Source organism: Triturus cristatus, chromosome 6 (assembly GCF_964204655.1).
Source record: "Triturus cristatus chromosome 6, aTriCri1.1, whole genome shotgun sequence".
NCBI lineage: Eukaryota > Metazoa > Chordata > Amphibia > Caudata > Salamandridae > Triturus > Triturus cristatus.
In genome coordinates, this window is record NC_140589.1 from 1,240,350,804 (window position 1) to 1,240,373,989 (window position 23,186).

The 23,186-nt window shown below is 46.1% G+C and overlaps 1 protein-coding gene across 1 annotated transcript in view; it reads left to right on the forward strand.

The window, feature by feature from the left end:
* The window catches only part of BIRC6 (baculoviral IAP repeat containing 6), a 1,973,616-nt gene that overhangs the window by 262,397 nt on the left and 1,688,033 nt on the right, over positions 1 to 23,186 (forward strand). The window contains exon 11 of the mRNA XM_085609819.1: positions 11,898 to 12,044. Within this exon, the coding sequence (XP_085465945.1) occupies positions 11,898 to 12,044 (147 nt within the window). The remainder of the gene's footprint in view (positions 1 to 11,897; positions 12,045 to 23,186) is intronic.

The following is a 23,186-nucleotide window of genomic DNA, read 5'->3' on the forward strand; positions in this document are numbered from 1 at the left end:
TGTGTTTTCTGGACATCTATTTAGCTGCTACATGGTCATCCTTCCATACATTCACCAAGCACTACTATCTGGACAGCCAGGTTTAGCGTGACAGGCATTTTTGCCCTTTAGGTCCAGCAGGACTTTTTTTGTTTGAACTAGTTCACAAACCCAGGTACTACTCCGGTCTCTATTCTAAGATGAGAAATCTGCAGTTAGAAGTCTCTATCAGAAGAACAAGTTACCTACCTTCAGTTATGCCTTTTCTGGTAGAGACTCTTGGCCTAATTTAGAAGGCGGAAGGAATACTCAGTCACAAACGTGACTAATAACCCGTCTGCCGTATAATGATCCTGATAGGATAGAATGTGATCGTAATATTGCGGATGGGATATCTGTCACGTTTGTGACTAAGTGTTCCTCTCCACTGACTTCGAATTCAGGCCCAGAGTTTAACTGCACATTCCTTATCAACCCTCCCATCCTCCCCATTCTGTACTGGACTCTTTCAGCTAAAGATATTCCAATCTAGCACTTTGCACTCTGGTGAAGACCAATTTTATTTTGGCTCTGTCTGCGGAAGTCTCATGAAAACAACTGTCTGCATGCATGGGTCTAGTCTATATAGAGCTGTGCGTGTCATAGTGAGAGCCGATAACATCCACACTGAGCTGCAGGTGCCACCTTTCGGAGCACAAGGGGTACAATTTCAAAGTGTTCTGGAAGCAGTCTGAAGCCTGGGCAGTATTCTAAGGTGAGGAATCTGTGGTTTGATAGTCTCTACCAAAAAAGCTGTTACCAAAGGTTAGTAACCTGTTTTACAGGACACCTACTTCATGTCAGCATACATGAAGCCAGCGTAGGGTAACCTGCAAGTTCTCCACACCATACCACCCCCAGACCAATAGGCTTGAGAGATTCAACAAGACCCTCACAGGCATGATTATCTTCTGTCAGAGCCCTTGATACGTAAGTGGGACATCCTCTCACCTCTATCATATGCCTGTTGTTTGCCTACAAGAAAGTGCCTCAGAAAGGGGTAGGGTTCAGTTCCCTTGAACTTCTGTACGGGCAACCCGTCAGAGGTCCTCTCTGCCTTGTGAAGTAGAGGTGGAAGCAAGCTCCCAGAGAAACCTCACCAAGATGGAGAAAGCTACCTGTTGCCTCTCCAGTCTGAGAACCTCGTGGCAATCCAGGCAGTCATAAAGCTCTAGCTTCACCAGAAGGCCACTCTTGTGGTGTTTTAACGTGGCCAGGAATTATGGGTGATGGAGCCAGCAGGATCCTGGGCCTTACAGGACCAGTGGAATGTGCCCTATATGGTCAAGGTGCAGAAGGAGGATGCCACCTACCTGGTGGATCTCTAGGTCCCCCCCCCCCCCCCCCCCCGCATCCCTTTGATGGTCTTGCATGTCAATCCACCTTGAGCCCTACTTCTAGAGGTCCAAAGTCACCATTGTCTTGGTGACAGACACAGGTGAGTAGGAGAGCGAGCCTCTTCCAGATCTACTCTCTCCTAAAGAGCAAGATAGTTCAGTAGAGGAACAAACCCCCCGACTCTACACAGGAGATAGATTGCCGCCAATTGCTGGAGGAATTATCCTCCCTGTTCTCACTTACCATGTGGCTTACCACTCGGTGTACCCATGACATTGACACAGGCAGAGCATTTGAAGATTAAAATGTACAGGCTGTTTGATTAAGTGAGAGCCAGCGTCAAGGTTGAGCACCCTAACAGCCCATGGTCCAGACCAGTGGTTTAGGTACACAAGATTCTGTGTCAACTACAGAGGGCTTAACTCAGTCACCAAGACTGACACAATCCCGTCCCCGAGCTGATGAGTTCATAAACAGGTTGGGAGCTACCAAGTTCCTGAGTACATTCAATATTACATTAGGATGCTTGTAGATTGCCTTAACTGAGAGGGGCAAGGATAGGTCTGCATTCTCCACCCCAGAGGGCTACTTTTAATTTAGAGTTATACCCTTTGGGTTAAAGAATGCCTCTGCCACCACCCAGAGGTTGGCCAACCGAGTCTTCAGCTCTGCTTACTTGGACAAGATTGTGGTCTTCAGCTCTAGCTATGACGACTACCTGCCTCACCTCCGGGCAGTGCTTCAGTCCCAGTAGAGGGCAGGGCTGACTTTCAAGGCCAGTAAATGTTAGGATAGGGATCCGTTGTGTACTTGGGCCACCAAGATGGTGGGGGCAAAGTACACAATGGCCTAGTGGGTGCATTTCTACTAAACAATAGTGGTCCCATCTCTTTTACCGCAGCAGGAATACACTCAAGATACAATGGAGGAAAGGAAAACTCTTTCCTTTCCTCTGGTGTGCCTCTTTCACCATTACATTCCCTCAGGCGAGAGGGCTCACCCAATGGTCCTCCGCGCTGGCCGCACTGGAAGCAAATGCCTTCCAGCGCATCCCCGGTTAGTCATCATAATGGCGTTCCATGTGCGTGCTGATGTCATCGCGTCTTGGGTGGCAATGCAAGTGCTTCAGCTGACATCCACTGTGAAGATAAGTGGGGAGTGGGAGGACAGGTGCGTGGAGCACCAGCCCTTTTCCAGTGGATGTGCGGTAGTGTGCTGCACACATCCTTAAGACCTAAGAAGTGGTACTAAGGATGTGTCCAGCACATCCTTACCACCCAAGGTGCTAATGGTATGTCACATTAGACCGACCCCTGAAGGTTAAAATCAACTTATGATAATTACACGGAATGGTGCACCCAAAAATTGGAAAGTCCACAGATCCTTTAAAACTTCCTGTTCGAGGCTTATGAGCTGCAGATCACACACTATGCATAGATCGCCATCTGGTGTTGGGCCCGGATGTTTGCACTTGTTTTTGTCTTGGAAAAGTCTTTGGAAGTCATGAGATAGGTCACTCCTCCTTTGGATGATAGTACGCATGGGCACTGGCTCCATCTTCAGATTGGTTTTTTTCCGCCATCGGGCTCGGATGTGTTTATCGCGCTCCCGTTCGGTGCCGTTACCGATTCAACTTTCGACGCGCAATCCTCCCCCTTTCTACGGTATTGTTTCGATCGTGATCCCTAGTCATCGTGCATCTCTTCAATTTCAAAGTCCTCTATTCCGGTTGTCGACTAAGGCCTTCGGGCCTACTTAGGCCATTCGTCCTGTCTCTTGGAAAGGACTCCTTTAAAGAAGTGTCCTCAATGTGGGTTGAAGTTCCCACACACAGATCTACATGAGGTGTGTAGCCTCTGCCTCTCACCGGAGCACGAGGCCAAAGACTGCCCAGCTTGTGCCTCTTTCCGCTCCAAGAAAACCATTCGGGTTCGTCGAGCTCGAAGAACAATGGCTCGCTCGTCGGCATCCATTCCTGATGACATATTCCAGGTCGATGTGGCAGAACAAGAGGGGGTCGAAGAAGGCCCCGTCAGCGTCTCCGAATCCGACGTCGAGGACCTCACTCTTGGGCAGCGGGTCGTAGGTAGTGACCTTGACCCCTCCCCCCTACCCTCCCTTCCCCCACACCGAAAAAGGCTTCAGTAACACCTTCACGCTCAGGTGCACAACGAGACAATACTTCTCACGTCCCGCCTTCGGGCCCGGCAAAGAAGTCCACAACTAAGCCTTCAGGCCACTCTGTATGGAGTCAGCCTGCCGTCGGTGCCCAAACTCAAGCCCCGGCACCGAAAAAGAAACCTTCCTCTACCTTAGTGCCAACCACTGCCTCCGCATCCATGCTCTCAGCACCCAAACCTACTGGCACCGACCCCTCGACTCCGAAAAAGCCATCCGAACCGAGCAAAAAGACACTACCGAAGAGTTCACAATCTCAACCTTCGGAACCGAAAAAACCATCGGAACCGAAAAAACAACCGGTTCCGCAAACTCCTGCAGAGACTAAAAAATCTCACGCTTCAAAGCCTAAGGAGCACAAGTCCACTCCAGAATCGGTGCCACACAAGCCTTCGGACCTGAAAAAATCGGCACCGAAACACCAGCCTCCAACAGAAGAGCTTTTTAAACCGGATCCCACCCAAAAAACTCTTCTAAAAGACCCAAAGACTGGTCAACTGACTCTCAGTTCTAAAAAGAGATCACTGGACACGCCTCCACCGGCTCCACCACCTAAGAAGAGAGACATAACAACATCGCCTCTCAGAGTCCCTTCTCCGCCTCCTCCACCACACCACTCTCCTACACCATCTCCTCCACCAGTGGACGATGATGACACCTCTGATGACATAGGGGAGAGGGGGCAGACGATGAACCACTAGGGGATCCTAGTTCACCTTATACCCCAGACCCCTGGGACGATTACAACACACCAGATGTCCCTAACGTACCACAAGACGACATCTACCCCTCTAGACCTTCCCCCTCCAGAGGATACCATAGGTTTCACCCAGCTCGTTCACAGAGCGGCACAATACCACGGGGTTGCCTTACATACAGACCCTGTGGAAGAGGATTTCTTAATGGACACTTTTGATACTTCACAAAAGTCCACCGCCGTCCTCCCTATGTTAAAAGGGGTCATCAAACATGCACCCGAGGTGTTCAAAGATCATGTTAGGGCTAGGGTTATAAACCCCAAGGATAGAGAAAAAATATAAAGATGCCCCAGTAGACCCCATGAACATAAAAGGCCAAATACCCTTGGACTCCTTAGTGGTCTCCAATGCCAGAAAAAGGGCAAACTCGCAAACGTCAGAGAATGCTCCACCTCCAGACAAGGAGTCAAAACTCTTGGACTCCTCTGGTAAACGTACGGCGTCACAAGCAGCTAATATATGGTGCATCGCGAACACTCAAGCTTTGTTAGCCAGATACAATAGGGAACGTTACGACGAGCTAGAGTCCCTATTGAAACACCTCCCTGACAAATACAAAACTAAGGCCAACGACCTCATACAGGAGGGTAAGCTCCTCACAAACACCTCCATTCGTTGCGCTCTAGATGTGGCAGACACCGCCTCCAGAGCCATCAACACAAGTGTCCTTCTGCGTAGGCATGCATGACTACGCATTTCAGGTTTTAAACCTGAAGTACAGACTTCCATTCTTAACCAGCCATTTAACCAGGTGCATCTATTTGGGCCTGCCGTGGATTCATCTCTCAAAGATGAAAAAAGACACCGACACGGCTAAATCAATGGGAGCCTTGTTATCACAAGCTCCCAGACGTTCCATTCGTCGCTCCTCTTACAAGGGCACCTCCAGAGGCTACTCCTCTGACCATCCCTCTACGTCCTATTGAACTCCCACCCAGACCACATTCACCAGAGGTTATCAAAGAGGAGGCTACAGAGCCAATAATAACAAAGGTAGAGGCAAGACCAATAATACCCGCTCTGCCTCCACCCCTACCCAACGACTTTCCTCCGCTCCCCCCCAGACCATTCCACTCCGGTCGGGGGAAGATTGCTACATTTCCTACCTGTCTGGAACAACATCACCACAGACAGGTGGGTGAGACAAATCGTTCAATCAGGTTACTGTCTAGAACTCACTTCTACCTCCCTAAACATACCACCCAGACAGCGCCCAATGTCACCGAAACATTTGTCGCTGCTAAAGTAGGAGGTAATGTCCCTCCGACACAAACGTGCAATATAACCAGAACCCCTGCAACGGCAAAACACAGGAGTTTACTCCCTGTACTTCCTCATTCTGAAGAAGGATGGCTCTCTAAGACCTATCCTAGACCTCAGACCCTTAAACCTGTACATACAATCAGACCATTTTCACATGGTCACGCTTCAACAGGTCTTTCCTCTTCTCTCACAAGGCGATTTCCTTGCCACTCTAGATCTCAAGGACGCCTACTTTCATATTCCCATTCACACCTCTCATAGGAAATATCTCAGGTTTGTAGTGGACGGTCAGCACTACCAATTCAAGGTCCTCCCATTCGGTGTCACCACAGCACCCAGAGTATTCACCAAGTGTCTGGCGGTAGTTGCGGCTCACCTAAGAAGACAGCACATCCACGTCTTCCCATACTTAGATGATTGGCTCATAAAAGCCAACTCATACCATCAGTGTGTACATCACACTCACACCACAATCCAACTACTCTACGACTTAGGGTTTATAGTAAACCACGCAAAGTCTCACCTACAAGCGTCCCACATACAACAGTACCTCGGTGCCACAATAAACACCTCAAAAGCACTTGCATGTCCCAGCCCAGCCAGGATAGCAAGCATACAAAGCCTCATATCAACATTTCAGCTGCAACACTCTCTTCCAGCTCAAGTGTTAATGCAGTTGATAGGGATGAGGCCTCTTGCATATTCATAGTACCTCACGCAAGACTCCAGATGCGTCCCCTGCAGGAATGTCTGGCACGTCAGTGGAACCAGGCTCAAAAGTCAGCTGACAGATCTGGTGTTGGTGGACGGTCACACACACCGCTCTCTGCAGTGGTGGCACACCAAAAACCTTTCCAAAGGGCGACCGTTCATCGAGCCGGTTCCACAGATTGTGCTAACAGCGGATGCATCGCTCTCCGGCTGGGGAGCTCATCTATTACATCACACCATGCAGGGCAGGTGGACGCCTCAACAAAAGTTACTCCACATCAATCACCTGGAGTTACTAGCCATCTTCCTAGCCCTGAAGGCATTCCAGAAACAAAAATCAGGCAATGCTGTCCTAGTCTGCACCAACAACATGACAGCCATGTACTACATACAGAAACAATGCGGGACGTACTCCCTACAGCTCTCTCAACTAGCGCAAAGCATATGGAGATGTGCTATTCCTCAGAACATTTTTCTCCTAACCCAACATGTCCCGGGAGTCCAGAACAACATAGCCGATCGGCAAAGTCGTCAGAATCAACAGATTCACGAGTGGGAACTTCATCCGCAAGTTGTTCAACCATTTTTCAACATGTGGGGGCAACCAGAGATAGATCTCTTCGCCACACACAAACGCCAAAGCTTCGCCGCCAGATATCCACACCCATTGTCCAAAGGAAATGCGATATGGATGAATTGGTCAGGCAGATTTGCGTACGCTTTTCCGCCTCTCCCACTCATTCCACTGGTGGTGCGCAAACTACAGCAACACTCACTGACTCACATCCTAGTTGCTCCAACATGGGCCAGACAACCATGGTACACCACATTACTGGAACTATCCATAGTCCCGCACCAAAAACTACACCTCTCCCCACGCCGTTTAACCCAGAGCCGTGGAAAGATCAAACACCCAGACCCAGCACAGCTCACCCTAGCGAACTGGCTCCTGAGGTCTTAGTTCGGTTACCTTAACCTTCCCCCTGACTGTATGAACATTATCAAGGAAGGTAGATGCCCCACCACTAGAGCCTGATATGCAGCCAAGCGGAAACGATTAGTGATATATTGTCACAATAACACCATCAATCCTCTTGATGTCTGTTAAACACATCATAGGTTATCTACTGCATCTCCAAAGGTGTAACTTTGCATACACATCTATTAGGTTACACCTCGCTGCCATAGCAGCCTACTTACAAAATAGACAACACTTGTCGCTATTCAGGGTACCTGCCTTCAAAGCATTTATGGAAGGCCTCAAAAGAATAATTCCTCCCAAGGTACCACCCTCCCCTGTGTGGAATTTAAACCTAGTTCTCACAAATCTAATGGGCCCTCCATTTGAACCTCTGCACAAATGCGTGCTACAATTTCTAACATGGAAAGTCGCTTTCCTAGTGGCCATTACTTCCCTTAGAAGAGTCAGTGAGCTACAGGCACTAACTATTCAAGAACCTTTTTTTTACAACTTCATCATAACAAAGTGGTTCTTAGAACCAATCCAAAACTCCTCCCTAAGGTTATTTCTCCCTTCCACCTCAACCAGTCTGTGGAGTTGCCAGTATTCTTCTCGCAACCACAGTCGCAGAAAGAGCTCTTCACACTCTATGTAAAAAGAGCACGGCTTTATTACATTGTAAGAACAAAACCTTTTCGCAAGACAAAACAACTTTTCGTGTCATTCTCACCACCACATAAAGGCAACCCCATATCAAAATCTGGGAAAGCAGGGTGGATTGTCAATTGCATACAGATTTGCTATCACAAAGCAAAACGTACATTATCAGTTCCCCCTAAAGCCGACTCTACATGAAAGATAGGGGCTTCAATGGCATTTTTAGGAAACATTCCCTTAGATGAAATCTGCAAAGCAGCTACATGGTCTACACCGCACACATTCACAAAGCACTATTGTGTAGATGTGCACACTTTACAACAAGCTAATGTGGGCCAGGCTGTACTCAAAACATTATTTCAGACTACTGCAACAGATACTGGTGGTTGCCGCTAGGAAGGGGTACTGCTATATAATCTATGCATAGTGTGTGATCTGCAGCTCATATGCCTCGAACGGAAAATGCTACTTACCAGTATGCATCTGTTCTTGGCATGTAGAGCTGCAGATCCACACACACCCACCCACCTCCCCGGCTACCTCTATCTGTTCCAGTACTATCTTATTTAGATACAGCATACATGGGCATCTTATCTGTTTCTCACAAAACTCCATCTTTTCCCTGCTGGCGAAAAACAATTTGAAGATGGAGCCGATGCCCATGCGCACTATCATCCAAAGGAGGAGTCTCCTATCTCGTGACTTCCAAAGACTTTTCCAAGACAAAAACAAGTGCAAACATCCGGGCCCAACACCAGATGGTGATCTATGCATCGTGTGTGGATCTGCAGCTCTACATGCCAAGAACAGATGCATACTTGTAAGTAGCATTTTCCTTATTGAAATTCCACGTTATTCTTACAGATACCCAAGAAAACATTTAACAAGTTTCGTTCACATAAATTTGAACTTCGATAGTACACAAAGTTGTTTCTTCCTTTAGTGATTTTTCGAAAGATCCATTGGTTCATTTGCCAGAAATCTCATCATACCGCATAATAATTATCAATTTCAAGGTGGGGTAACTGTATCCCCCAATTTTGAAACCTGAATCGGCGTCTACTATCCATGCAGCATTTCTTCCCACACACGAATTCCAATAAAACCGATTAAAATGAACTAATATATTTATTAGTAATGGAGAATGTTTGCCAGAGGCAGCCTAGAACTGGTTGTAGATTTGGGTGTGCGTTAAAGGTAGGCCTTGGTGAAATTTAATTATTCCGGTGTAATTTTGTTAATTTTGCTTTACGTTTGTTACTTGAAATTTTCACGCCGTGTATTTAAACACTGTTCGCAGCAAATAACATAAAAGGCTGGAATGTGAGCAGATGTTGCTCACACCACTTATGTTTTGTAATGTTTTTGTTTTACCATGAAATGCACCATTTAATATTTTCAGTAAAAAGAACAGTACAAAAGAGAGCACCCGTAACCACGACATCACACACCTGGACATTTTTAACCCCCCCTACCCTTTCCCTCTCATTGGGATTCTCACAATTGCTTGATGGCCCTCTGTTTGCAGACAACAGTGTCTAGGGCATCTCAAATATTACCTCTGTAGTCATTCCAGTTTCCTAAAATTTTGACCCATTTTCGAGGGCAACCCCAACCTTCCTAGATAGCCCTTTCAGCGAGCATGCACCAGTCCATGTCCTGTTTCCAACCTTTTAACCGGGGCGACTGTTCTGCTAGCCACATTTTGGCGATGTTTCTTTTTGCGATGGCCAATCTCAACGTTAACCATACACGTTCCATACTTAGAGCACACAAATATTTGAAATGAGATACAGTGATTTATGATTCAAAGAGAAATGGAAACTAGTTTATTTATAGCATTAGTCAAATGTAGTGGTTTGTGACAATGTTAAAATTGTTTGTAGATTTAACACCAAACAAAACATATTCACAATCCTACTATGTTACTAGTTAGACACATGAGGCAAAGATGAAATCAACACAGATAACACGTTTTTAGTCTAAAAGACTTACTCAGGACTGTGAAAACAAAAGACATGAAGCTATGTACTTCTATTTTTCAAAGTGGTTTGTCAACCCCCCCCCCCCCTCCCCACCATAAAAGGGTGCGATAAAAGAACCAAAAACAAAGTAAAGCATATTGTGCACCATGCTAACCCCCCCTCCCCCATGTGAAAAGATCTCTAAAGTGTAAATGACAACAAATATGCAACCATATAGAGAAAAACACTTATCAAGGATTGTGGGGATAAATAGTAACATGGGAGGTTTATGAATATTTTCTGCATTTTTGGACATTCCCAAATCGTCTGATAAAAGGTACCAACATGGCAACAACCCCGTCTGCAGTTGCCACTTGTCCTACTCATCTTGAACTACGTGGTTGGGGAGTAATACGAACGGTAAAGGATTTTAAATTGTATTAGGCAGAAGCCAGAACGTATGGCTACCTCACTAGGGGAGGATTTTAAATTGTATTAGGCGGAAGCGAGAATGTATGGCTACCTCTCTAGGGGAGACCGTGGCTTCCTGACAGTTGTCCACCTCGAGACCCCCATATCCTGTTTCCAGCTTTCACGAACGTGTGTCAGGGTCTTAGGTGTGTTTTGGGATATTTTCTTGTATGGCAGTGATGTGTCCTTGCATGGCATATATTCGTCGAGTACTCTATACTCCAATGGTGAGGTTTTCAGTTGTACCATTTCCCTCGACGGTGCCGCCCTCAGTGCATGTCTAACCTGCAGATAGCAATATGCCTTAGTAGGTGCCTACTGGTAGTCTTGCTGTAAGCCTGTAAAGGGAGCGACAACACCCTGTTGCTATAAGTCCCCCACCTTGGAGATGCCGATTCGGTCCCACCTATCAAAGTCCTGGAGGCGTAGCAATGTTCCCATAACCGCTGTGTCCCAAAGGGGTGTGGCCTGTGTTGTCTTCACTTTCCAGGCCAGGGTTCGAGTGGCTGTGTACCATATGTCAATCACTATTGTTGACGGTCCCTAGAGTCTCAAGCACCTGGACGGTCTGTATAGTTCCCTTAGATAGCCCTCTTGCAGTGTACTAACTTGTACATCTGGTAGGCCGGTTAATCAGAGACCCAAAGACCCAGCCGTTGATGGTGGACAACTGCACCACCCAGTAGTACTTTTGGATGTCCGGCAAGGCCATTCCACCATCATACCAGTCCCTCTTCAGATTATGTTGTGCACTTCACACTGGGTCATCTTCCCTCAACACTGTTCTGATTTCACCATCTATGGCCCTCAAGTACGACCTGTGAACTGGGTAGGGCATGTTTTGCTAAATATATAGGAAATGTGGCAGGGACATAATTTTAAACAAGGCAGCAGTGTCCAGGAGCGTCAGCGGGAAGAATTTCCAATGTTGGGCATCTCGTTTTAATCTTTCTGGAGGTGGCGCCAGGTTCTTGTAGAAAAAGAGAAAAAAAAAGTTGTGTTCATTGTGACCTAGAGTCCATGGTAGCGGAACCCCTCGGCAATCAGCTCCACTGTGTAGTCACAGGGCAGTCTTGGTGGTCGCTCTTGCAGGTTGTATATTTGGGCTTTTCGGCAATTTAACATTTACGCAAAGTAGCTTCCAAATTTATGAAATATCTGCATTTACCTGTCTAGTGTAAACTCTGGATCTGTCACACAAAGGTGGAAGTTGTCCGCATATAAGGAGATTTTATCCTCCCATTGTTTGGTTCATTGCAGGCCCCGATCCACTGTGTCCTGGAAATGCATCAAAAATTGCCCCAAGAACTCATGTCACTCTAAAATATAGTGTTAAATGAACAATTTGTACTGAAATTTCACACTATTGTACAAAACAAATTATGCACATTTCGTACACCCCTAGTTGAATGACTTCAGCGATAGTTGTGTTTCATGTTAAACTCTTATCCATTGCTCAGCTTTGAGTTGCTGTTAACAGCTTAGTTGCAGTGGCTTAATAAAAAACACTTTAATGCATATAGTTTCATTTTACACTTAAAACTGCAAAAGATATGCATTCATTTTCATTGATTCCAGGTGGAGAACTTCATTTCCTTCAAATTGGAGGAACTTGTGATGACATTGATGAAGCAGATATACTTGATGGATCTATATCTAAAGTTGTAGAGCAACTGACAGAAGGAAACAAACCATTGTCTAATCCCTCCAGTCCAGGCATCACAGGTAATAATGCATTGTGCTTATTTTGTCATGTTTCTTATTTTTGTGTAGGTCATTTGACTTTAAATGAGCCGTTTGTGTAACGGCAAGTGTATACATGATTGCAGGCAGCTTTGAGACCTATAACACGATATTCTGGTTAGACGAATGACGCACTTTAGTATCCATGACCATTGTAAATGTACTCCGTAAATTATGCTCCATAAAGCATAATTTTAGAGCAGGATTTACTAGAGGGAGAGATGCTTGTTATCCAGTATTGGGGTATCTTTCATAGATTCACATGCCTGAATCATTCCCCGTCGCCAAGGCGGGAGTCCCGGTAGATAAAAAAGTAGTGCCAAAAAGAATTAGTAGTAGTAGTAGGCCCAAAGAAAAGGCCCCTTACCTATATCTTAGAAGCCTATCTACCTTGTTATGTAAAATAACCCAAGAATTGGTAACAACCAATCAGACATCAGCACCCTTCTAGAACCCTCTCAGCAGAGCCAGCTCTCCTCAGATTTTCACCGTATGTCGTGTGGAAGGGAGTGTCCCTGAGTGCCTACTCAGTTTCTTCTTTTTCTTCAGAAATGTCTGACAAGAAAGCTTTGTTTAAACCCTGCAGGACCTGTGATAAGAAGAGGGTCCATGTAGACGACCAGCATGAGGAGTGTATTTACTGTCTGCATCCTAAGCATGTTGCTAAGGATTGTAGAATTTGCCGGACTTTCCCTCCCAAGACCTTAAGGGACAGAGAGGCAAGAGTATTATTATGGTTGAAATCTTCCTCGGCTGAGGAGGATGACAGGGCCTCGACATCTAGCAAAAGGGCTAGATCAATTGATAGTTCTTCCAGTGAAGGGAGAAAACATCGTAAGGCCTCTCATGTAACTTCTGACCAATTGCAGAAGTCACAAGACTCTGAGAGATCCAAGAGGTCTTCAGCTTCTAAAAACCGTGAGTAAATCTCAGGTTAAGACTTTGTCAGTGGGATCGTCATATACTATCTCTGTGACTTCTGCTGCTCCTCTGTCGACGGCTATAGTCTCCACTACTTCTATATCTTCACCTATCATGTCTTCTAAAACATCTAAGACTCCGTCGACATCTGCGTCGACGTCGAGCATAAAGGAAGTTCTGTCAACGACGACATCGTCGACGAAGACCCCGTCGATGACGACGACAAAGACCCCGTCGATGACGACGACAAAGACCCCGTCGATGACGACGACAAAGACCCCGTCGATGACGACGACAAAGACCCCGTCGATGACGACGACAAAGACCCCGTCGATGACTACGACAAAGACCCCGTCGATGACTACGACAAAGACCCCGTCGATGACTACGACAAAGACCCCGTCGATGACTACGACAAAGACCCCGTCGATGACGACGACAAAGACCCCGTCGACGACGACCCCGTCGACGACGACGAAGACCCCGTCGACGGCGAAGACCTCGTCAATGACGATCCCGTCGACGATGACTATCCCGTCGACGGTGAAGACCTCGTCGACTATGACGATCCCGTCGACTATGACGATCCCGTCGACTATGACGATCCCGTCGACTATGACGATCCCGTCGACGATGACGATCCCATCGACGATGACGATCCCGTCAACGATGACGATCCCGTCGATGCCTCAGAAGGCAGCAATTCCGTCGACGACGGGAAGCCCGTCGATGAGAAGTTTATTTAAAGCGATTCCACCAACTACTCATGTTACGCCTGTTGCGTACACGCATATTCAGTTAAAAACTTTTCACAAGCAGAATTACAGTAATATTTCTCCTTTGCTGCCTTCGCATATCTTAGACTATTATGCAGAAGAGGATAATTTTGAAGAGGAGGATGATGAGGGTCCTTTCGGAATAGCTCGGCACCCCTCGGGTTTACATATAAAATGTCAAGAGGTGGATGAGGAAGAAGACTATCATGAGCATGCTTACCAGGAAGGCCTTGCTACACCAGCTTACAGGCATCCCTCAAGGGATTGGGATCGTAGAGAAAAGAGTCATCTCCCGCCTACACTGATTCAAGATCTTCAGGCCATGCTGGCGGATTACCGCCAACGCTTTCCTCCACAACAACCTCTTCCTGATTTTACAACCGGCTGAAGAGTCCCATACGGACATTCCAAATTCGCCGCTTCACCCTACTGGTTCGGGGACGCAATCACACCATGATACCATTTCCTCTGATGAGGAAGATATCGAAGAAGGTGAGGTGCCTGATAAGGACACCAGTCTGGATCCTTGGGATGACTACATTATTCCCATGCCTTCTCCACCCATTCCTCAGCCATCGGATTCTCCTCCAGAGGATATAGGCGGCTTTCACAATTTAATGCAACGTGCCGCAGTCAGATTTCAACTACCAGTCACTGTGGAGCATACGGATTGTTTCCTCCATGATTTTAAAGAGGAGCAAAGGAAAATTACCAGAGCGATTCCCATCATTGATTTTATATGGAATGAGGGGTTAAAAATTATGAAGACACCTACTTCCGTACCTGCGGTCCTCCCTCGTATTGACAAGAAATATCGTGCTCCTCCAGAAACGCCTTCTTGTCTAATCGGTCATCCCCGACCAGATTCTGTTATATCGCAGGCTGCTCAACAAAAGTCCAAAAATCCGGCTATGCCGACATCAACGCCGCCGGATAGGGAAGGACGAAGATTGGATCTTATCGGTAAGAAGTTCTCCACTATGGCGGCAACTTCTATCAAAGCTGCAAACTCTTTGGCCATACTTGGTCGCTATGACCGCCAGATGTGGTCAGAATTCTCGGAATTTATAGACCTCATTCCTGAAGATCGTCAACAAGAGGCAAGGAAGATACTTCTAGAGGGAGAACGAGCCGCATCAAAGATCATAGACTGTGCTCTGGATATTGCTAATACCAACTTTAGACAACTTGCAGGGGCTGCAGTTCTTAGGCGTCAAGGATGGCTTAAGGCAACATCTTTTAGGCCAGAGGTTCAAGCCAAAATCATTGATATGGCCTATGATGGAGAGTCCTTATTTGGGAAACATATAGACGAGGCCCTCCTAGCGATCAAGACCGATAATGATACAGCTAAGTCACTAGCTGCTCTCCAATACAAACGGGGATCTTTCCGTGGTGCAAGAGGACGAGGCTTTGTATCAAGGGGAAATTATCAAAGTCAGCAAAACAGACAATATCAATCTCAATATAGACAGCCTTATGGACGATCATCATACAGGCAATCTTCCTCGAATAGTTTCTCTCGTCAGGGAGGAAGAAGGCGATCGAACAATCAAGGTCGCGACGCCAACAAGAAGCAATGATTTACGCTGGACGCCAGTCATCCCTCCTTCCCTTCCAGTGGGAGCAAAGATATCAACTTTTGCACACAATTGGGAAGAGATCACCTCGGATCGTTGGGTCATCGACCTAGTCAGAAACTGTCCCACCCTGGAGTTCTTAAAACAAACAACCTCCTACTGCCCCGCCCAAGGGTCCCCCTTCCCCTCGTCTTCACTTATTGTTCAAAGAAGCCTTAAAAATGCTCCGCAAGAACGCAATAGAGAAGGTTCCTTCGTCCCAGAATGGAACCGGGTTCTATTCTCGATTTTTCCTCATAAAGAAAAAGTCAGGGGAGTGGCGCCCGATTCTGGATCTCTGCAAGCTCAACAAATTTCTAAAGAAGCAGAGTTTGTGGATGGTTACGCTGGCCGAAGTTTTGAGCTGCCTGAACAAAGGGGATTTTATGGCTTCTCTGGACCTGGAGGACGCGTATTTCCACATTCCTATCCTTCCCAAGCATCGCAAGTACCTGCGATTTGTAGTGGCTGGCGTCCACTATCAGTTCAAAGTCCTCCTGTTTGGGCTGAAATCTGCTCCAAGAATTTTTACAAAGTGTCTCGCACCAGTAGCTGCGACTCTAAGATCTCAGGGAATACAAGTATTTCCGTACTTGGACGACTGGTTGCTCAAAGGCCCTTCGAAGCAGACTACCGTAGAGGCAGTTTCAGGATGCCTAGGTCTATTCTCAAACTTAGGCCTCACTCTCAACAAAAGCAAATCTCAACTGCTTCCTCTTCAAAGGATTCAGTTTCTGGGAGCGATGCTGGACACCAGACAATGCAAGGCATTCTTGTCAGAGGAACGTCAGCTTCGTTTACAAAAGCTAGCACTATCAATCGCAAGAAGAAAGTCAGTTTCTGTCCGGATGTTTGCGTCTCTTCTGGGGATGTGTTCATCAACAATAAATCTTGTACCTTTAGCACGGCTCCGAATGAGACCTCTGCAGGAGCAGTTACATCTGCAATGGAAACAGGCCGTAGGGTCGTTCAATGACTCCATCATGATAACACCTCACATGATGGTCTCTCTGCATTGGTGGTCTCAGATGAAAAACCTGGCTCCGGGTCTTTCTTTTCTAACATTTCCTCCAGAATTCGTGGTAACAGACGCCTCCATGGAGGGGTGGGGAGGACATCTCCAAGATTTACAGATTCAGTGACGATGGTCCCAAGAATACCGCCAACAGCATATCAACAGATTGGAGTTTCGCGCCATTTTTCTCACTCTGCAAGCGTTCCTCCCAAGAATTGCAGGGGCCTCAGTGCTGGTCCGGATGGACAATACGACCAGCATGTATTACATCAACAAGCAGGGAGGAACGAGGTCACTCTCCCTTTCGCAGGAAGCTCAGGAGCTGAGTGGCTTACAACACACAAGATAACCTTACGAGCGGAGCACGTCAAGGGCCTTCACAACACGTTGGCCGACAACCTAAGCAGATCTCTGGCAGGTTGTCACGAATGGGAGATAGAGCAGAAGCAGCTAGACGAAATTTTTCAAATATGGGTCAAGCCAGCCCTGGATTTGTTTGCGACAAAAGAAAACAAGAAATGCCGCTATTATGCCAGCAGATTCCCTCAACAGGGATCAAGAGGAAATGCCCTGTCCATGAGATGGTCAGGGCTTTGTGCGTACGCTTTTCCCCCGATACCTCTTATTGCAAAGGTGATCCGCAAAGTGAAGATGGAAGGTTGCCGTCTCATCATGATTGCACCCCGTTGGCCAAGGCAATATTGGTTCCAGGAGCTGCTTCTTCTAGCTCACAGCTCCATCCGTCTAGTACCAACAATCACGATGTTGACAAGGGAGAGGGGTCAAATACTCCATCCAGATCCACAGTCGCTGCACTTGCACGCATGGCTCCTGATTTCTAAATCACGCGCGCAAAGTACATTAAAAACTTACCGTTTAAAGTGGAAACGATTTTGTCATTGGTGCGAGGGGAAGGATGTCCATCCTTTACAAGCTCCAGTAGAACAAATCCTTCCTTATTTGTTATCCCTGGCCAAATCTGGGCTTGCATTCTCATCAATAAAAGTTCATCTTGCTGCTCTCTCAAGATTCAGGAAGAGTACTTCTAAACCTTCGCTCTGTTCCTCTTCATTAATAAAACAATTTATGAAGGGGCTATTCCGAGTTTTTCCCCCAATTCGTGCACCTCCTCCAGAGTGGGAGTTGAACACAGTACTAGCTCAATTAATGAAAAGACTGTTTGAACCTATCCACAAGGCTGAGCTTAAATTTTTAACATGGAAAGTTGCTATTCTTTTGGCTCTTACATCGGCTCGAAGAGTCAGCGAGATTCAAGCGTTCACCATCTCAGAGCCCTTTTTGCAGTTCTCTAAAGATTATGTTACTCTCAGGACAAATCCACGATTCATCCCTAAAGTTCCGACTCATTTCCACTTAAATGAACCAGTGAAACTGAAAGTTTTCTTTCCAAATCCAGCCACTCCATCTGAGCGTGCGTTACATTCGCTTGATGTAAAAGGTTGTCTGAAATTTTACTTGCAAAGGACTAAGGACATCATACGGTCCAATCAATTGCTAATAGCCTATGGTCAAGCTACACTTGGGTCTGCTGTGACTAAAGCGACTATAGCCAGATGGTTGGCATCTACAATTCATTTTTGTCATGATAAAGCCAGCAAACCTTTACAAAGGAAGGTCAGGGCGCATTCTACTAGAACTATGGCAGCATCTACTGCATTGTTCGCAGGAGTATCCTTGGAAAATATTTGTCGTGCTGCAACGTGGAGGAATGTCCACACATTCACAAAGCACTACTGTCTGCAATCTACTCTGCAGGAAGATACAGCTGTAGGACAAGCCGTACTTCAACACCTTTTAAACTAAGGTCAGATATATGTTTTACTGTTTGAACGATTTCATAAGTTGTGTATATTTATGCATTTTCAATTTGCTGTTTATAATTGCTATTTCTTAAGCTGCATATTTCATTTCCTTGTGTAAGATACATGTTTGGATTTTAAGAGAGGACATCTTATACCTTCTAGATATCAAGTTGCGGGCGTAATTGGGAGTGTATCAGCAATAGTCTCCCACCATCCGCAAACGACTGTATGCTTGGCATACTGCTTGCTACTCTGATTCAGGCATGTGAATCTATGAAAGATACCCCAATACTGGATAAGAAAACAAGTTACTTACCTGTAACTACAGTTATCCAGTATTGGTATCTTTCATAGATTCACATGCACCCACCCTCCTCCCCATAGAGTCAGTTCTCTATGTTTGGGATATGTGCTTCCCACTCGTGCTTATTATAAATCTGAGGAGAGCTGGCTCTGCTGAGAGGGTTCTAGAAGGGTGCTGATGTCTGATTGGTTGTTACCAATTCTTGGGTTATTTTACATAACGAGGTAGATAGGCTTCTAAGATATAGGCCTTAGGGCCTTTTCTTTGGGCCTACTACTACTTCTTTTTGGCACTACTTTTTTTATCTACCGGGACTCCCGCCTCGGCGACGGGGAATGATTCAGGCATGTGAATCTATGAAAGATACCAATACTGGATAACTGTAGTTACAGGTAAGTAACTTGTTTTCTTATGCATCACACCATTTACCACCTCCAAATTAGAATTTAAATTCAGTTTTTGAGTAGACTTATGTGTTTCCATCTCTTTAACCAATGTGCATTACATCCTTAAGCCACCTGACTAATAAGACTGTTTTTTCACTAGGTTAGTCATTGCATAAGGTAAGTGAAGCAGAGGTACAGTTAAACAACTGTATTTGTAGATTGCTTTTAGATTTGATTTGGGGGTTTTAGGTAAGACGTAACACTTTTATTACCAGGTTGTTTGGGCAGACATGTGCTGGAGCGTTTTAAAAAAAAAATTTGCATTAGGTTGCCTGACAATATAATGGAGTTATTTAACATTTTTAACACATTTTCCTCAATATTTTGTTACATTTTTCAAATGGAGAAATCTAGATCCTTGCACACTAACCAAAGAAACGTTGCCAAAAATGTCTGTAGTTCAGCAAAACTAAATATGTGGCTTTTTCTTACGGTAGACTGTACAATTAATTATGTAATTATTGCACAGATCACTAAAGTGGGGTAGAATCAATTAAGTTGCACAGTTCATGTAATGATGGATATCAAGGTCAGGACTAAATGAAAAGTATAAAATCTATATATTTCCAAATTTTGTATGATCTAAAATTTCTGGGTGTGAGCCAGACCTCCCTTACCCTGACTAGCTGGCTGATAGAACATGCTGAACATTTTTGTCATATTATTAGCCGTTTTTTCAGAACATGGTAATTCCCTCCAGTCTTCCTTGTGCAGGAATGTATGTATGACTTCCAGGGCTTGTCCTTTGACTTTGTTCTTCTCACCTCCTGAACGTGGGGCTACCAGATGTGTATGATTTTTCCACGGGTTCATGGTGTCCACAAACAATAAACTGGACCCAGTGCACTTTGCATGGTGATGTGGCGTCTGTGATTCTCTTGTAGGATATTTCCGTGTATAATCCTGAGCACTTGAATAGTCCCGCCCACGTGTGGGGACCACGGAGCAATTTCTTAGATATATCTTCTTAAGTGGATATTTTTCACTTTTCTTCAGGGAGGCCTGCAAAGACACTTAAGAGATAAAACGACAATAATGCAGCCTAATTAACTAGGCTACACTGGCCATTACTTCATCTCGAAGTGAAAAAAGGTAGCCAGCAAACTTACATTTTGCAACATTTTGGAGTTTAATACACAGAGAACTCCCCTTCACAAAAGCCCTTCTTTCATGATCGAGATGCAAGGGTTTCGACAGAGAATCCCCATAGGATGCCATTTTATGCCTGAAAATAGAAGCTGTGCCTTTAAGAGTCCCCAGAGACCACCAGTATCCCATGATGCACAGCCAATGGCAGTTACTTCAGTTCTTTTTTCTGGCTCCTGTTAACAGGACCCTGGAGCATGGAGCTCTACCAATTTTGGTGTTTTCACTATCACTTCAGAATGTGATTATTTACAGTTTCACTCAACATCTTTGGTCTTTCTTTCCCTTTGCTGTCTTTTTCTGACAGGAATTCCATAGTTTTCAGTCGAAAATGCCATCCCTTTTTGATAAATGTCCAGACTGGAAGAAAGACGGCCAAATCTGACTGTCAGAGTGCTTATCCTTTGCCTGCCGGCTTCTCACATGCCTGTGCCATTTGTAAAACCTTTTCCAGGCGCACCCTGCGTGACAGGGAGAAGATTCGGCTTCAAGGTTTGGAAGAAAGAGGAAAACAGCAGGCCAAGTCAACAGGTGGGACTTCAGGGCGAGGAGAGGATCAGTCCTCTACCAGAACTCTGTCTTCAGCCTCCGGGAGGATCCCCAGGAGAAGAAGGGCTGAAAAATGGCACCGGCACCGGGTCCGGTCGACGTCGAAGACTACGACGTCGAGAGGAGGTATTGCACCGACTTGTTCGCCGTCGACTCCGCTCTCTGGGTTGAAACGGCGTGAACGTTCCACTGCGAGGAGAAGATCCACAAAAGAGGTTGTGGAACCAAGGGTGAGACTCTCGTGTTTGCCGTCGAGAGCCCCTACACCACGGAGGTCGCCGGCGAGGACATCGATGCACCATCGACTCACCATTGTCGGTCATATTTGAGTTGCCGATGGTCGCCGTTGAAGAGTCACAGGCGGTTAACGCCTAGAAGACACCGTCGATCTTTGACTCGATCGACGTTGAGCCAGTCGACGTCAAGAGGAAGTTCTCAGTCCAGATGACGTAGAATATCACCGTCGACAAGTAGATCGGAGTTGAGGGGGGAAAACTGCATCTTATGGTGAATTTATAGCTCCTTCCTCCCTTCAGGTGGCTCGTAAAAAGAGGAGGTTAATTTATTAGTCTGATTCGGAATATTCAAGGACATATTCCCCAACTAGGTCACCAGCTCAGTCGTCTTCTCATCCTCCAGATGAACGGCCTCCTCCTCCTCCTCCACCTCCACCGCCACCTACTCCGCCTCCGCCTCCTCCTCCTCCTTCTACACCTCCTCGGACCACGACGCCTCCTTCTCCAGCACCTCGAAGACCAAGGTCTAGGTCCCATGCGAGAAATCATTCTCGCAGCAATAGACGCTCCTCAACTCGATCTCTTCACAGACATCATGAGAGATCTCGCTCCCTACACACCAGGGACACGTCCTCGACGAGTACTGGGAGATATTCTCCGACATTAACGGATTCTCCTCCTCAAAGAGTTTCTCCTATAGATGACATCATTACTTTCCAAGAAGTTTTGGTACGAGGTGCTTCCAAATTGAACATACCGATGTCCACCCCGATTCCATAGACCTCGGTAATTTTTGAGACTCCAACAGAGGCAAGACTCTCGTCACTTGCTGCCTCTGGTGCCAGGCTTATTGGAACCGGCAATGGAATTATTTCTCACTCCATCTTCCATTAAATCAGCTCCTTCCAGTCTACAGAAAAAGTACCGTTCTTCAGAGCAAGATCCCACTTTACTCCGGACGGACCCCACTCCAGATTCCGTCATCGTAGTGGTGGGTCAAAAACAACATACTATGGCTCCAACATCCACAGTTCCTCCTGACAAGGAGAGATTTAAGATAGATTTGGTGGGGAGGAAAGTATGCTACACAGCAGCAACCTCTATGAAGGCTGCTAGTGCCACAGCCCTGCTGGGCAGGTATGACCGGGCACTATGGGAATCTCTTAAGCAATTTGCAGAACACCTACCTAGAGACAAAAGGGAGGATTTTAATGAAATCCTCAATGATGACCTTATGGTGTCTAACCAAGTCATTAGTGCAGCGACAGACAAATCCCTTCTGTCTGCACATGGATATTGCCACAGGGTGGCACTCTGAAGACATTCATGGCTTTGCTTAACCTCTCTGAAGCCTAAAGCTCAACAGCGTATCATGAATCTACCTTTTTCAGGAACAACCCTGTTTGGCTCTCATGCGAATGAGGAGATGACCCGTATGAAAGCTGAGATGGAGACTCTGAAGGCTGTGGGTCTTAAAAAACCCAAAGACCAGCGTAAATCTTTCCGACCTTTTCAACACAGATACTCTTCTCAGAGGTTTCAAAGGTACCAAGGCCGACAGACCAATACACAACCGTCGTACCAACGGTCTTTTCAACCTTTCCAAAAACGACAACCAAGAGGTAGATCAGGACAGCAACCTGCGCAAGGAAATAAGGGGCCTGCTGGTTCTAAGCCGAGAAACCTATCTTCCCCCTTTTCTGTTACCCACTCCGGTAGGGGGAAGTATTCAACATTTCTTGGCGGAGTGGCACAACATAACACAGGGCAATTGGTTTCTGAATATTGTTCACAATTGATACTCTGTTTCATCAGCCCTCCACCATCAATCCCTCCAACACAGTCATGATTCCAACTGCGCCAATTACAATTGGAGGCCAACACTCTCTTACAAAAAAAGGCAATAGAACCTGTTCCTCCTTATCAACGAGGAAAAGGACTGTATTCAAGGTTCTTTCTGGTCAAAAAGAAGGACGAGAACGAATTCCGACCCATTCTCGATTTAAGAAAGGCAAACAAATGGATTCGAAGAGAAAAATACAGAATGTTGTTGTTTCACCAGATCTACTCCACTTCACCGGGGGATTGGTTATGCGTAATAGACCTGCAAGGCACATACTACCACATTCCTATTATAAAGCAGCATCACAAGTTCCTGAGGTTCACAGTGGGGAACAACCACTATCAATACTGTGTACTCCCATTCGGCCTGAAGTCAACCCCCAGGACCTTCTCCAAGTGTATGGCGGTAATTGCAGCCCATCTGAGGAAGCACAAAGTGTTCATCTA